The sequence below is a fragment of the Cucurbita pepo genome, chromosome LG15 (assembly GCF_002806865.2).
Source record: "Cucurbita pepo subsp. pepo cultivar mu-cu-16 chromosome LG15, ASM280686v2, whole genome shotgun sequence".
Lineage (NCBI taxonomy): Eukaryota > Viridiplantae > Streptophyta > Magnoliopsida > Cucurbitales > Cucurbitaceae > Cucurbita > Cucurbita pepo.
The window spans coordinates 4277851-4293521 of NC_036652.1; the positions used below are offsets into that span (position 1 = coordinate 4277851).

Below are 15671 nucleotides of genomic sequence, written 5' to 3' on the forward strand. Positions count from 1 at the left end.
ATTCGAATACATTGGGTTGGTTGAGTTGATTGGGTTGTTCGCATTTTCAGTTACCTACGTCTTGTTAAAAAATTCTCTAAGATAGTTGACTCTTAATCAACTGGCTAAGAAGAAGAGTGCATTGGTCTATAGTGAAGATTGGTTATAGCCTTAGTTTTCACAGTGCCAACAGAAGCAGGAGAATTTGTGATGTATAGCGATGTTTCAAAGAAGTGACTTGTGTGCATTTTAATGAAATTGAAGGATTATGAGTGTACTACTCTACGAATGATTTAGAGTTGGTAGCGATAGTATTCACTTTAAAAAACTGGAGGCGTTACCTATATGATTTGAAGACCTAGATCTTCATAAATTACAAAAGTCTAAAGTAACTCTTCATTGCACCTCAATATGCCACAAGGTAGATGACTTGAACTAGTAAAAGATTATGATGTGAAAATGCAGTACCAACCATAAAAGGCGAATATAGTTGTAGATGCACTAAGTAGGTAGTCGCCCAATACCTCAACATTGATCACCAAGCAAGTTGCAAGTTGTCGTTCGTTTGACATCTGTTTAAGATAGAACAAGGCAAAGGTTTCTCCTTAACAGCAAATAGAGAAGTATGGGTAGAGACTCACAACTGCAAATTTTGATATATCCCAGTAACACCAAGATGTATTCAAACTTCAAGTACTTTTGATAGCGAGGTATGAAGAGATATGTAGCAAAATTTGCATTTAAGTGTATGATCTATCAACTAGTGAAGGTGTAAGATAAAAGACTGGATGTCTATCCGAACCTCTAAGCCAACATATAGTCCATTAATCAGACAACCAAATACCAACTTGAGTCTGGTCCAACATTCATCACAGCTCATAGTCTAAGCCTCGAGCACAATCTTAGTATAAGTGTAGTCTAACAAACACTGCAACTTGGCTCAATCATGCATGCAGTTTGGCTCCAACATGAATATGATTTAACTCGTGCAATTGACTTAGTTCCCGTCAATAGGTTAATCAACAATCAACGATTAACACTTTTTTTTTAATTGTAAATTTATATGTGTTCCTCAATTTTCATTATGAATCCGATTTTGAGGTTTATGGTTTAAAGGGACTAATTTAAGCTATTTGAATAGGGATTTTGGAATATTTTTACAAAATTAACAAGAATTTAAGTAGAATTAGCTTGACATTGTAATATCCGAGGACCATAAATCCTTCAAAAAGGGTAAAGTACCGTTCTAATGAGTTTTACGAGGTTTTGAATGAAAATAATAGAGGAACGTTGCATCTCGAAATAATCCATCGTATCTCGAAATCTAGCCGTTGCATCTCCTTCAAAATTGAATATGATCTAGAACATTCACAAATCATCTCATTCAACTATTAAAATTTGAAATGTAGGCGGCAAGGCCCTAATAGGAGTAAGTTTTTATGGTAGAAAACCCATAAGGATCAAATATAAAATTATGGAGACTCAAGACGTTTCAAAGGCGATGGATCCTCCCTCTATAAATTATGAACGATGGGCAATTGTTTGGAGCAAGAAGCAAGCAATATCGAGCCTTCAATTGAGAGTTATAATCTTTTCATTTCTGGGTATTGAGTTCTCGAGTTCAGTCCAAATTCATGAACGAAAGTCTTCCATTTCCCTCCAAACTTTATCCCACACCTTTTAAATAAGGTTACCCACAAGTTTGATAAAAGAAAGAAAGCGCCAAAAAAGTCCCAAACCTGTTTTCCCAATTCTGTATTGAAGGAGCTCGAAAAAAACTTGAGAAACTCAATTTGAGGCTATAGGCAAATTCATTGTGTGAGATCCATCCCAGTTGGTTTCTGCACCCCTAAAGATATTTCCATAGAAGACCACGAAAAGCATTAACTCCAAGAACGTGCCTAATTGGAGAAATTCAATATCAAGTAAGTTTTGAGGTAAAACTCAAATTCTTGTTTAGGACCCATGTTATTCAAAATTAAGGTTTCTATTAGCCTTAGGGGACTAAATTAAGCTTATTTGATGAAGAGGTCTAAGGCTAATTCGCTCATAAACAAGCTGTCTTGAAGGATCAAACTTTGCGTTCAGGGTTGAGTTGCAAACTGAAGTGGAAATCTAGGAAATTGACTACATCCACGCAGAGTCTCTCTTCCAAGTTCTTTCCTCGAGTTTTAGAGAAGTATAACGAAAAATCATTGTGAAGAAAATGCTTCCAAATAACATATTCCTCTAGGTTTGCACCGATTAAAAATTAAGTTTTCAATCAACTTTGAAAGGCAATAACTTAAGCTATAGCCCACGAAAAGGTAATATATCAAGTTCTAACTCTTCTTTGGCACTCTATCTTTATGTTTCAGGAAGGAATCAAGAGGTGAAACACCCTAAAGAGAGTGAAGAAAAGCCGTTCTCAGGCTGAGACGATAGGGCGCATGCATCTTCTTCTCCTGTGGGAGGAAGAAGATGATGTGGCCGATTCAACTCAACCGGTCACGTTAGCCCAAAAAGTCGTCTCTCCCTAGTTTTTTTTTTTTTTTTTTTTTTTTTTTTTTTNACTACTTTTTGGCTAGTTCTCATCATCAATGGTTCTAGTAACTAGACTCCTTAAGGAAGTTGCCAAAGAAAATTCAGAGAAGATCTAGTATCAGAAGCTCGAGAAACAAGATCCCCAATACCAAAAAGAGGTAAGTAGTTAACTTGGACTTTTATTAAGAAATACTTGTAGGAGTCGCTTTAAATTCAATATAAGCCTCAAGTTAAGTATGAACTATTGAATTGTGAAAGAAAATCACTCGGAAGTGAGTTAAGGGTCCAAATCAAACATTTGGCTCGAGAATCATGTTACTTTAAAATGATCCCATAAATGAACTTCGCTACCTATAAAACTTTAAAATTTGGCATAATATGATATGTTAAGGTTAGGTACGAAATTTGGTAGTTGAAGGAGATTAAGTTGGTAAACCAAGAAGTAGTGTAAAATGACCATAATACCCTCCAACCATGATACGCACGGTTCACGACCTTAATGACACCTACATGATTTAAAACATTATACACAATCTTGAAACATGACTATCTAGGAATTAATAAGTTTTCATGTCCATCGAACCACATTAAGGTGTCATCTTTTGAGACCTCCATACCATATAGTACCACCTAAATTATATCTAAGAAAATTTTTAAGGCTACCTCACACTAAGACATAGATCTCAACCATGTATCATTGAAGATCATACCCTACGCCCTACGATAATTAAGTTGCTAGGAACCATGCCCACAAGTGACCATCATCTCCCATCACGTGGTGTGTTACGAGACCCTAATTTCTCTTCTAGGTGGAATGTCCTGCACCATGTGCCATGAGTAGGATGTCATGATTGGCCTCCTGTTTTTCCTTCACCTAAACGAGATGCCGTACATTAGGAGCTACTAGTAGGATGTTATGATCATGTTGCACCATTCAATGTAACGACGAAGAGAAATTTAAAGGCAACTTTACAGGAAGTTTTCAAGATAACTATGTGATATGAGTTAGATAATTTTTACGTACTAAGTCCCTGGAAACTCAATAAGGTATAACACCCTAGCTTAAGAATGCGATCCATAGCCTATAAGTAGGCTATTGACTAAGTTTTTACTCACTTCATGCTTTCTATTTTTTTTTAGGTAATTAGGAGTTGATCGAGGGTGGGAGCTGACTTTCGAGCGAGAGCCATAAATCAACCACTTGTTCTCAAACTTATTATATTTTGAAATATTTTTTTGAGATCGTTTCTTATTTTGTGTTTAAACCTAAGTTTGTATAAATACTTCCTTAATATAATATAAATTTATGTACGGGCTTATGTTTTAAATATCTTCCCTTTACAGAAAATTATGCTAATTACCTAGTTTTGTGCATACAAATATCTATCTGTATGCGTAGAAATTACTTTAGATTATGTAGAGAGGCCTTGAGGGCAATTACTTGTCTATATGAGCAGGAATTGTACTACTTATTCATGAGCCGATTCTATAGCAACTACTCATCTAAGTTTGGGAATTGTTGAATTACGTTTGAGGTCCATGAATTTTAACTTCTGTTTAGGGATGAGATAGAAGAATCAATCAAATCAAGAATTCACGTCCATTTTTTTAAATAAACACGATTTAAAATGAAAGTTACAGTTTTTTCAAAAGTATTTTGATACAAATATTTGGTTTGTGTAAAATGTTCTACAAATGTCAAATTACTATAAAAGATCACTACTAAATACTATGAACTAATAACTTCAAAATTGTATTTAAAATACTATGACTAGCTGACCATCTTTAGTCGTAAGAGTGATCGTTGATGGTGGGTGGTGGCAGTTTGTTGTCGGTGGTGAGGTGATGATGGTCGTCAGTGGGAGGTAGTAGGATCCAATTGTTGCAAGCCAACCGGCATGGTAGAAGATGGTTATCGAGGGTAATGATGATGATTTTCGACCTCTGACATTGGTGGTGGCCAATAGTAGATTGCAACAAATGATGGGTGATGATCAAAGTATAAAAGTTGGGTTGGGTTGTGATTTTAGGACTTGATTTGATTCGAGTTGGGTACAAGTTAAGTGTGCAAAAAAGCGGACCATCCCGACCCAACATGATTACATGAAACAAAAAAGAGAACGAGTTGAGGAAAATGCATTTTTTTTAAAAAAAATTAAATCCTTGAAAAATAATAATCTAAACACATCCTAAGTTGAAAACTTAGTTGAATATAGTTGGATGTGACATGGCAATCACCTAGAGAGTGGGGTATAAATACCCCGAATTTTGTGGTTATATCATTGAAATAGAAAGCAAAACACGGCAAAAGAAAATGAAGAAACCGAAGGACAAGGGGATGGCTGTCTCTGTGCTAACGTCAAACCTCGAGATCAACACCACCATCGACACCGGTACCGGCACCAGCACCAGCACCAGCACCAGCACCGCTGATGAAACAATCACCGCTGCCGGTAACTCTTCTCAATCTAATGACAATCTCAAAGATTGGTCATCTTTGCCGGTTCCCAGATTGCCCTCGCGTAACACCTCCTCCAAGTACGATTTTGTCAAGGTAAATTTTGTTTTTCCTTTCAATTCTTTGCTTCTCTGCTGAGTGAACTGATGGATATGTAAGAAGTGGCTCAATTTCAGTTTGATTTCACGTTCCTTCTTGATTTCTTGTTCGGATTCACCTAGGAATTCTACTTCATTGTTCTTGTATATATATTTTTTTAAATTTCTATTTGATTTTTTATTGCATGTGGTCGCTTGTGTTGTTTTATGACAGGTGAAGGTGTGGTTGGGAGATAACGCGGATCACTATTATGTTTTGTCCCGGTTTTTGCTCAGCAGGATGTTGACAGTAACCAAGGTACAAGAGCATCCAAATTATATTTTTTGAAATACTTTCTTACTGTCTTTTGCCCAGTTTTTGCTTAATATGTCTTAGTAGAAATCATTCATCGTTGTTAGGAGTATAATTTATTGTCTCTTCTATTTCTAGTCTCTGCTTGGGGAGCAAAAGTAATGTTGGTTTGAATTCTCATTTATATCTTAATTCCTACTCTTCTAATTTCAGATTCCAAATCATGTTGCTATTAAAATTGCATTGGAACTCAAGAAGCTGCTCGTAGATAATAGCCTTTTAGATGTGTGAGACATGTTTCCTGTCTTCTCCTCCTTTGTCATATTAACATCGGATTTTATTTTATTTTAATTTTTTTAATTTTTAATTTCATTTTTATATTATTGTAGCTCACAATCTGATTTGGAAGCTAATATTTTCAAGGTATATGATCTCAGCTGAATGTTTTGCTTTTATATGCTGAATTTTGCATTCACTTATTACAATACAGCTTTAACAAGGTTGCAGAGAAATACAAAGCTGATGAATTACTATTTCTTTTTCATTATGTTGTAATGTTTACCTATAGCTCATGGAGCGGCGTGGTTATGGGGAAGAGTACATAAATCGGTATAAAATGATGACGAGGTTTGTACATTTCCTTGAGTGTGTACTTCATTAGGCTTAATAAGTGTATGCAGAATGTGTATTTCATTTTTCTTGTCTCTCTATCTTCCCCATTACTTTAACCCATAGTTCTCACTTTCAACTGCTGTTGCATGATAATGCAATATCACATTTCATCGATTTTGAGAACATAAGATCACAAGCACTCTATAAAGAGTATTTTTTTATTTCTTCTACTAATGTTGGTCTGATTTATTCTGTTAGTAAGAATATTGGTTATGAATGTTTTTTCTTCTTTTGATGAATACAAGTTATGGAAAAGCTTGAATACTAAGGGATGAAGTAACTAAAAAGGGTTGGAAATTCATAATTTTTGATGTGATCATGAAAGTACCCAACTCACATCGATCATGAAGGGATGAAAATCAAGCCACAACATTTCCATGTCGGGAATTGAAGATTTCTTTTCCATTTTAGAGAGCCCCTGATTGGAAGCTATAAATAACCCTCCAGTGCATCATTGTGAGGACAACTTGATTTTAATGAATTGGGTCTTGTTACGACATTTTTCAGTTGCTTTGTGTATTGAACTCCTATTACAAATCTTGGGCATAGTTTTGAATTTGCATGTCATAGAAAGGTTGATTGGTTCGAACTTGTGGAGTGTTTTGGAGTTTTTTTTTTTTTTTTTTTTTTTTTTTTTTTTTTTTTTTTTTTTTTTTNGGAGTAGGGAATTGGGTTCTTGCTTCTACGAACTCGAACTGAAGGTAATTTTCTTTTAACTTTTCCTTTAAGTTGAATGGAAAGTTTATGCTATGGGTCTGCAATCACAGGCTTCTTAGGTCAATGCATTAGGGTTCTCGTATCATCTTTCCAACAAATATGGTACAATCGACCATGGCATTTCATACTTCTTCTATATGTTGCTAAGTTCTATGTAATCTTTGCTAGATTTCACCATCAAAGGGTCCCTTTGGTGATTCTTGTATGTGGAACTGCCTGTGTTGGGAAGTCAACCATTGCCACCCAACTTGCTCAAAGACTTAATCTGCCAAATGTCTTACAGGTGCTGCATATGTGTGTGTGTGTATATACATACAATATCTATATCTATCTATCTATCTATATATATATATTCAAATCTTCCCCTGTTTTATCTCTTGAGACCTGTTATGTGCTAACTCTTTGTATAACTGCCTACTACTAACAAGCTTTTATATCTGCAGACAGAAATGGTGTATGAATTACTACGCACATCAACAGAGTATGTCATTTATTTATTTTTCTCCTTTCTATAAAACAAAATATTATTACCTTGAGGGTTGAAGTAGTCTAGAATAGATGCAATAATCTGTTGTCCTTCTGTAAAGTAAGTATATTTGCCAAGCATGATATAGCTGGCCGTAGTTTTGTGCTTGTAGTTAAAAGTGATTCTCACATGTTCCTCAAATTGAAATCAGACTCCGGTTTGTTTTACACTAATTTTACTTTAACGAGACTCCTTTTTGTTTTACAGTAATTTTACTTTAACCAGTTCTGGTCACCTAATATCTTGATAGTTTTGTTTTTTTATTTTTAAAGCAACCAAACTTTTCATTCAAATAGTTAAAAGTTTTAGAATGAAAGTACTAATGAAAGCATTAAAGTTCCCATTAAGACCATTACAATCCCCAATCTTCTGAACTCTCCTGAGCTGAGCTACCCTAGCCCTTTAATTTACAGCATCACAAAGATTCTATACCTTGATACAAAAAGGATTATTGTTGCAAAAGACACCACATCTGAACAAGTTTCTGATATCAGTAAATTTTCAATCATAAAATTTATCTAGACTGAAATTTATGTATTATCGTCAAATGAAGATGAGCAACATGAAGAACATTATTGCCATTAAAAAGGTCCCTAAAATTCACTATTAGAAAGGCCATTTTCATGCAATCTCCTCAACACATCACTAGTAATCACGAAGAAATTGTTCCATGTGGTTTATCATTGAGGGAAAAAAATGAAAATCTGGTGCTATGAACTCAACCTTTTATCCATCTTCTCTACTTCCCCTAAAACCATTCTTCTTTGAGATTTCCAAGAAGAAATCCCAATCCACTCTTTTTACGTCCCTTCTCAAGTTCTAATTTAAGCAACCAACCGATCTTCTTACTGCTTTTATTGTTTTCCATAGCTTCATTAGCCACCAAAACTGGGTTGATGATCTTTCTTTCTTCAATAAAAGCATTTTGGTTCAAGAAATAATAGAAGGGATAATTTCCTCGAGTCTTTCAGTTAATACTTTAGCCAATATCTTATAATTAATAGTTTCCAAATAAGTTGACCTAAAATCTTCCACACCTCTAGCCTTTTCTTTCTTCTGAATTAAGTAAATGAGGTTCTCCTTGATAGATGCATTTAAGCCATCATTTTCATAGAATTCGTGAAAGATCTTCAACTGCTGACTTTATAAGCTTTCATAATTTCTTGAAAAATCAACCGTGAAACCATTAGGACTCATGATTTAGATTTACCCGAACTCTTTGTTGCAACGACGACCGCAATAGTTTCAGGCTATGTATGATTGACCTAACTAAAGTGAATCCATCTTATTCCTTCTTTACAAACCTCTTCGAATTATCTTTAGTATATTACAGAGTATAGGACTACAAGTTTTCCTTCTCTATTTCTTTGTCTTGTACCAAGCTGTTACAAATAAAATTTCCTGTGAGTTAACTTAGCAAAAGAAGTTATTAACCTAAAGCAATTTTAGGATAATTATTTAGTAGTTATTGATTTGAAAGTTTAGGAGAAGGAATAGTTGCTAGTAGTTGCTTAATTTTAGGAGAAAGTTTAGGAACTTGAGGAGGAAGTTTAGAGATAGGTTGTGCAATTTTCACTCTACATACTAATGAGATGTATGTTAGTTCTAAAAAAAAAAAGAAAACAAGAAAAAGAAAAGATAAAGCATAAGTGCTTAAGGTTCCTTTATTTTAAAGCTCTCTCCCCTCGAGTTGTTCTTCTGCTTCAGTTATTTGTTTCGACATATTTCGATCGTGGGCAATTTCCAACATTTGGTATCATGTACGCCCACATCCAACGACGGTAATCGTCAACAAGCAGGAAAATACTTATTACCAGCCATCGGGTGATCGGGCCACACAAATCTGCATGTACCAGTTGCAGTGATCGCTCAACATGGAAACTGGTTTGAGCTGGGAACAATAGTCTTGCTTATTTGGAGACTAAGCAACTTTCACATAGCTGGTTCGGGTGTGATTTTGGGTAGCCGCATAGCCATATTCTCTCCCATCATTTTGAGCGTTTGAAAGTTCACATGCCCAAGTCTTGCATGCCATAGCTAAGCTGGGTCTGCAAGTTTCGTCAATAGAGAAGGTATCAAGCGTCAACTCATTGCACCATACACTCCACAACAAAACGGTGTGGTCGAACGATAAAATCGCACCATAATGAATACTGCAAGAAGCCTACTCACGAGCATGCGGTTTATCTTCTAAATCGTTTATCGACAAAGGCACTGGACACTTACAGCCCCTACGAAGCATGGTTCGGTAAGACACCTCACTTCGAGTACCTAAGAGTCTTCGGTTGTACAACACATGTTAAGACTGCAAAACATATATCAAAAAGCTTGATGACAGAAGCCAAAAGATGGTCTACTTTGGCGTAGAGGATGGAACCAAGGCACACATGTTGCATGATCCGCAACATGAGAAAATCCATGTAAGTAGAGATGTCGTATTCGAAGAAGAGAAGAAGTGGAATTGGTGCAGCGTTGGCGATAACAAGGAGACTGTTACAGAGTTCACTACTTTGGAAGAAGAGGGAGATGCAATAGACCTAGAAAGTGCCCCTATAGCAACACCAACAAGTCCACACATGTTATCATCAGCGACACTGAAAGGTGTGATGGACTCTCTAGAACAAGAGAGCTCAAGCAAGATCACAGGAGGATCCACAACAGAGGATGAACTAAAAAAGTTTCGTTCACTTGCTGAAATTTATGTGGATACACTTGAAGTAGAACTGGATCCCGATGAGTTAGTGTTGCTCGCGGCCGAGGAGTCGACAACCTACTGTGAGGGTTGACTGACACAATGTGGTAGGAGGCCATGCAAAAGGAGCTTGAGGCCATTGAGAAGAACAAGACGTGGGCACTAACTAAATTACCGTCCGGACACAAGCCCCTCGTTTTGAAGTGGGTGTTTAAGCGGGAGAAGAATAATGAAGGAAATGTCATCAAGTATAAAGTAAGACTTGTGGCGAAGGGACACGTGCAACGACAAGAAGTTGATTTTGAGAAGGTTTTCGCGCTTGTGGCTAGACTGGACACTGTATGGTTGATTCTTGCCCTCGCAGCTCAACACGGGTGGGAGGTCCATCACTTGGATGTCAAATCAACATTTCTAAATGGTGACCTCCAGGAAGAAGTGTATGTTGTCCAACCGGAAGGGTTCATCATCAAAGCCGAAGAGCACAAAATGTACAAGTTATCAAAGGCCCTCTACGGTTTACGACAAGCACCAAGGGCGTGGAACATCCGTATGGACAAGAGTTTAAAGAGTCTAAATTCCATGAAGTGCTCACAAGAACAAGCAGTGTATATGTTAAAGATCACGTATTTGTTTAGATTACTGTCAGTTAGTATCTAACTAAATCTCCGTTATAGTTAGGAGTTAGATTTAGTTTTTGATTTGATTTAGTTTTGATTTGATTAGATTTTGTTTTGATTTGTTTACTGGTTTGTTATCAGATTTTCTGCAGATTTTTAGGTAGATTTTCTAGATATCGTATTCTGTGTATATATATAGAGCATTCTTGCTCTTCATAATTTAATCTTCTCATCAATCATTCAATAACTCACTCTTTCACTAACCATTGGTATCAGAGCTATCTTCTTAAGGGATCTGTGAGATCAATATGGGAGGAGAATCCAGTTTTTCCGCTGTTGCACCACCAGTTTTCGATGGAGACAATTATCAAATGTGGGCAGTTCGTATGGAGACTTATTTGGAGGCCTTGGATCTTTGGGAAGCAATAGAAGAGGATTACGAGGTCCCTCCGCTTCTAGCAAATCCTACTGTAGCACAAATCAAATTACAGAAAGAAAAGAAGACAAGGAAATCAAAAGCGAAAGCTTGTCTATTTGCCGCTGTATCTCAAATGATCTTCATGCGAATAATGTCCCTTAAAACAGCAAAGGAAATCTGGGATTATCTCAAGACCGAATATGAAGGAGATGAGAGGATTCGTGGAATGAAAGTCCTGAATTTGATCAGGGATTTCGAGTTGCAGAAGATGAAGGAGTCAGAGTCGGTAAAAGAGTACTCTGACAGACTTCTCAGCATCGCCAACAAGGTGAGATTGCTTGGTTCTGTATTAAATGATTCCAGGATCGTTGAAAAGCTGCTAGTCACTGTTCCAGAGAAGTTTGAAGCCACCATTACTACTCTGGAGAACACCAAAGACTTGTCAAAGATTTCTCTTACAGAGCTCTTGAATGCTTTACAAGCACAAGAGCAAAGGAGGTCTATGAGGCAAGAAGGGGTGATTGAAGGTGCCTTGCTTGTTAAGCATCAAGACAGCAGCATGTATAAAAACAACAAAAATTTCAAATATCAATTGACGTATGGAGATTCATTTGCCAATTATCAAAAGACAAAAGGAGGAGGTTTCAAAAAATCCTATCCACCTTGCCGCCATTGTGAGAAGAAAGGTCATCCACCATACAACTGTTGGAGAAGACCCGACGCCTTTTGCTCCAAATGTAATCAACTTGGACATGAAGCTGTGATCTGCAAAGCCAAATATCAGGTGAAAGAAGTAGATGCACAAGTAGTTGATCAAGAAGAGGAAGAAGATCAATTGTGTATGGTCACTTCTTCCTCAAGCAAAGAATCAAGCGAGAGCTGGTTGATTGATAGTGGGGGCACAAATCACATGACATATGACGAGGAGTTTTTTGAGGAATTAAGAGACACTGAAGTCAAGAGAGTGAGGATTGGCAATGGTGAACACTTGGAAGTCAAGGGAAAAGGCACAGTAGCTTGGCTATGAAGGTACAAAATTTATTCCAGATGTTTTATTTGTACCTAAAATTGATCAAAATCTGTTAAGCGTTGGTCAATTACTTGATAAAGGCTATAAAGTGTTGTTTGAAAATAAGCAGTGCTTGATCAAAGATGCCAGTGGCAAAGACTTGTTCAATGTCAAAATGGAAGGAAAAAGCTTTTCTCTAAATCCGACGGCCTTTATATCTAGAGTTAGTGCCACTGAGATTTGACACAAAAGACTTAAACACTTTCATCATCAAGGTTTGCTTTAGATGCAATCAAAGAAGCCGGTAGAAGAACTTACTGACATTGATGAGGACATGCCTCCTTGCCATACTTGTAATTTTGGGAAGCAACATAGGCAACCCTTTCCTAAACAGGCATGGAGAGGCTCGAAAAAACTGCAACTGGTTCATACTGATCTTTGTGGTCCTCAGCGAACACCATCATTAAATGGTAATCTTTATTACATTGCTTTTATTAATGATCTAATAAGAATGTGTTGGATCTTCTTGCTGAAGCAAAAGTCAGAAGTTGCGGGTGTATTTTGGAAATTCAAAGCCAAAGTTGAGAATGAAGGTACATGCTTGATTCAAACTATAAGATCAGATAATAGCAAGGAGTACACTTCAGAAACTTTTAACAGGTTTTATGAAGAGGCTGAAATTGAACATCAATTGACAGCACCATACATTCCTCAACAGAATGACGTCAGTGAAAGGAGGAATAGATTCATAATGGAGATGACGAGATGCATGCTTCATAAGAAGGATCTTCCAAAACGTTTTTGGGGAAAAGCAGCAAACACTGTTCTGTGCTTGCAAAGTCGAATTTCAACAAAAGATGTGAAGGTCCTCGCACCATTTGAAGTTTGGTATGGTTGCAAACCTTCTTTAAAGTTTCTTAGAGTATTTGGGTGTCTTTGCNTCTTTCCTAAACAGGCATGGAGAGTCTCAAAAAAACTGCAGCTGGTTCATATTGATCTTTGTGGTCCTCAGCGAACACCATCATTAAATGGTAATCTTTATTACATTGCTTTTATTAATGATCTAATAAGAATGTGTTGGATCTTCTTGCTGAAGCAAAAGTCAGAAGTTGCGGGTGTATTTTGGAAATTCAAAGCCAAAGTTGAGAATGAAGGTACATGCTTGATTCAAACTATAAGATCAGATAATAGCAAGGAGTACACTTCAGAAACTTTTAACAGGTTTTATGAAGAGGCTGAAATTGAACATCAATTGACAGCACCATACATTCCTCAACAGAATGACGTCAGTGAAAGGAGGAATAGATTCATAATGGAGATGACGAGATGCATGCTTCATAAGAAGGATCTTCCAAAACGTTTTTGGGGAAAAGCAGCAAACACTGTTCTGTGCTTGCAAAGTCGAATTTCAACAAAAGATGTGAAGGTCCTCGCACCATTTGAAGTTTGGTATGGTTGCAAACCTTCTTTAAAGTTTCTTAGAGTATTTGGGTGTCTTTGCTTCACTTACATTCCACCGGTCAAGCGTGATAAGCTTGACAAAAAGGCAGAAGCTGCCATCTTTGTTGGGTATAACATTATATCAAAAGCTTACAGAGTTTTTCAACCACACATTAGTTGTGTTATTGTGAGCCGAGATGTTCATTTTGCTGGAAATGAGCAATGAAATTGGGAAGAACTGACGAAGGTGAATCAAATTTCTAATGCACCAAACAATTTCTTTGGTATCACGTTAGAAGAGTCTGAAGATGAACGACAAGATGCTTTGGTTAATGATGCACCTGTAAGAGGAGGAGCTTTCGGTGATCGAGAAAAACAAAATCTTGGAGTTGGTTGATCGACCTCTAAACAGAAAGATAACTGGAGCAAGATGGGTGTTCAAAAAAAAAAAAAAAAAGCTTGGAGTTCACAGCATCTAAACAAGGAGGAGCGTTAAAGATCACATATTTGTTTAGATTCCTGTCAGTTAGTATCTAACTAATTCTCCGTTAGAGTTAGGAGTTAGATTTAGTTTTTGATTTGATTTAGTTTTGATTTGATTAGATTTTGTTTTGATTTGTTTACTGGTTTGTTACCAGATTTTCTGCAAATTTTTAGGTAGATTTTCTAGATATCGTATTCTGTGTATATATACAGAGCATTCTTGCTCTTCATAATTTAATCTTCTCATCAATCATTCAATAACTCACTCTTTCACTAACAGTATATAAGAAACGATGAGGTTGAAACACTCATCGTTGGCGTGTACGTTGATGACCTGATCGTCACTGGCACAAGTGTGGAAGGTGTCAAAGAGTTCAAGCAGCAGATGATGAAAGAATTTGAGATGACTGATCTTGGGTTACTCACGTACTACCTCGGTATTGAAGTGGACCAAAGGAAAGATTGCATCACGCTAAAGCAATCGACCTATGCTAAGAAGTCGTTGCAGCAATTTAAGATGGCAGAATGCAACCCGGCCAAGTATCCTATGGAAGCAAAGTTACAACTCGGGAAAGATGCTGAAGGAAGCTTGGTGAATCCCATTGAGTATAGGCGTGTTATCGGAAGTCTAAGGTACTTGACTCATACTTGTTTGGACCTTTCATACGTCGTTGGAATAATGAGTAGGTACATGGAAAAGCCCACTATGATGCATTATCAAGCGGTTAAGCACATTCTCAGTTATGTGAAGGGAACCACAAGCTATGGGTTGAAGTATCAAAGAGGGCGAGGTCTTGAAGAACTAGTCGGTTTTACCGATAGTGATTTAGCTGGAGACATTGACGATAGAAAAAGCATCGCAGGAATGGTGTTTTATCTCAACGGAAATTTGATCTCTTGCCAATCTCAGAAGCAACAAACTGTGACACTATCTTCCTGTGAGGCGGAGTTCATGGCAGCAACTACGGTGTTGTGCCAAGCATTGTGATTGAGAAATTTGTTGAGCAAAGTGATTAGAAGTGAACTAAAGCCGGTAACTCTCTACATCGATAACAAATCCACGATTGCACTGATGGAGAATCCAGTGTTTCACGGACACAACAAACACATTGACACTCGCTTCCATTTAATCCGTAAGTGTGTTGAGAAGAGACAAATCGTTGTGGAGTTCTTATGCACTAGAGAGCAACGTGCGGATATTCTAACCAAGGCCCTAGCAAGGGTTAAGTTTGCAGAGATGCGAGAATTGCTGGGAGTGAAAAATCTCGAACAAAGTCAAGCTTACGGGAGGAGAATGTGAGTTAATAAGCTTAACTTAGCAAAAGAAGTTATTAACCTAGAGCAATTTTAGGGAGGAGAATGTGAGTTAATAAGCTTACCTCAGCAAAGGAAGTTATTAACCTAGAGCAATTTTAGGTTAATTATTTAGTAGTTATTGATTTGAAAGTTTAGGAGATCGATTAGGAAAATTTGTTAGTAGTTGTTTAATTTTAGGATAAAGTTTAGGAACTCGAAGAGGAAGTTGTTCTTCTGCTTTGGTTTTTTTATTTCGATAATGGGAAATTTCCAACATTAACATTCCTACCTCTAAAATCAAGACCGAATGGCAAGGAATTTATTTTCAATGCTGTAGATTTTTCAATTCCTTTCTTGACTATCATTTAATCAAAAGCAGATTCTCAAAGTCATACAGAAGCTAAAATCTTCCTAAACGCTGTAAAGTGGGAAAAAAGAGTTTACGGGGGGG

The 15671-nt window shown here is 36.9% G+C and overlaps 1 protein-coding gene across 2 annotated transcripts in view; it reads left to right on the forward strand.

Moving 5' to 3' along the window:
- Window positions 1–4776: 4776 nt before the first annotated feature.
- LOC111811517 overlaps window positions 4777–15671 on the forward strand; it is a 19496-nt gene continuing 8601 nt past the window's right edge. For both annotated transcript variants that reach the window (XM_023698408.1, XM_023698409.1), the window contains exons 1-7: window positions 4777–5056; window positions 5273–5356; window positions 5564–5637; window positions 5740–5773; window positions 5919–5977; window positions 6908–7022; window positions 7183–7220. In XM_023698408.1, coding sequence (XP_023554176.1) covers window positions 4817–5056; window positions 5273–5356; window positions 5564–5637; window positions 5740–5773; window positions 5919–5977; window positions 6908–7022; window positions 7183–7220 — 644 coding nt within the window. In that variant the 5' untranslated portion in view covers window positions 4777–4816. The remainder of the gene's footprint in view (window positions 5057–5272; window positions 5357–5563; window positions 5638–5739; window positions 5774–5918; window positions 5978–6907; window positions 7023–7182; window positions 7221–15671) is intronic.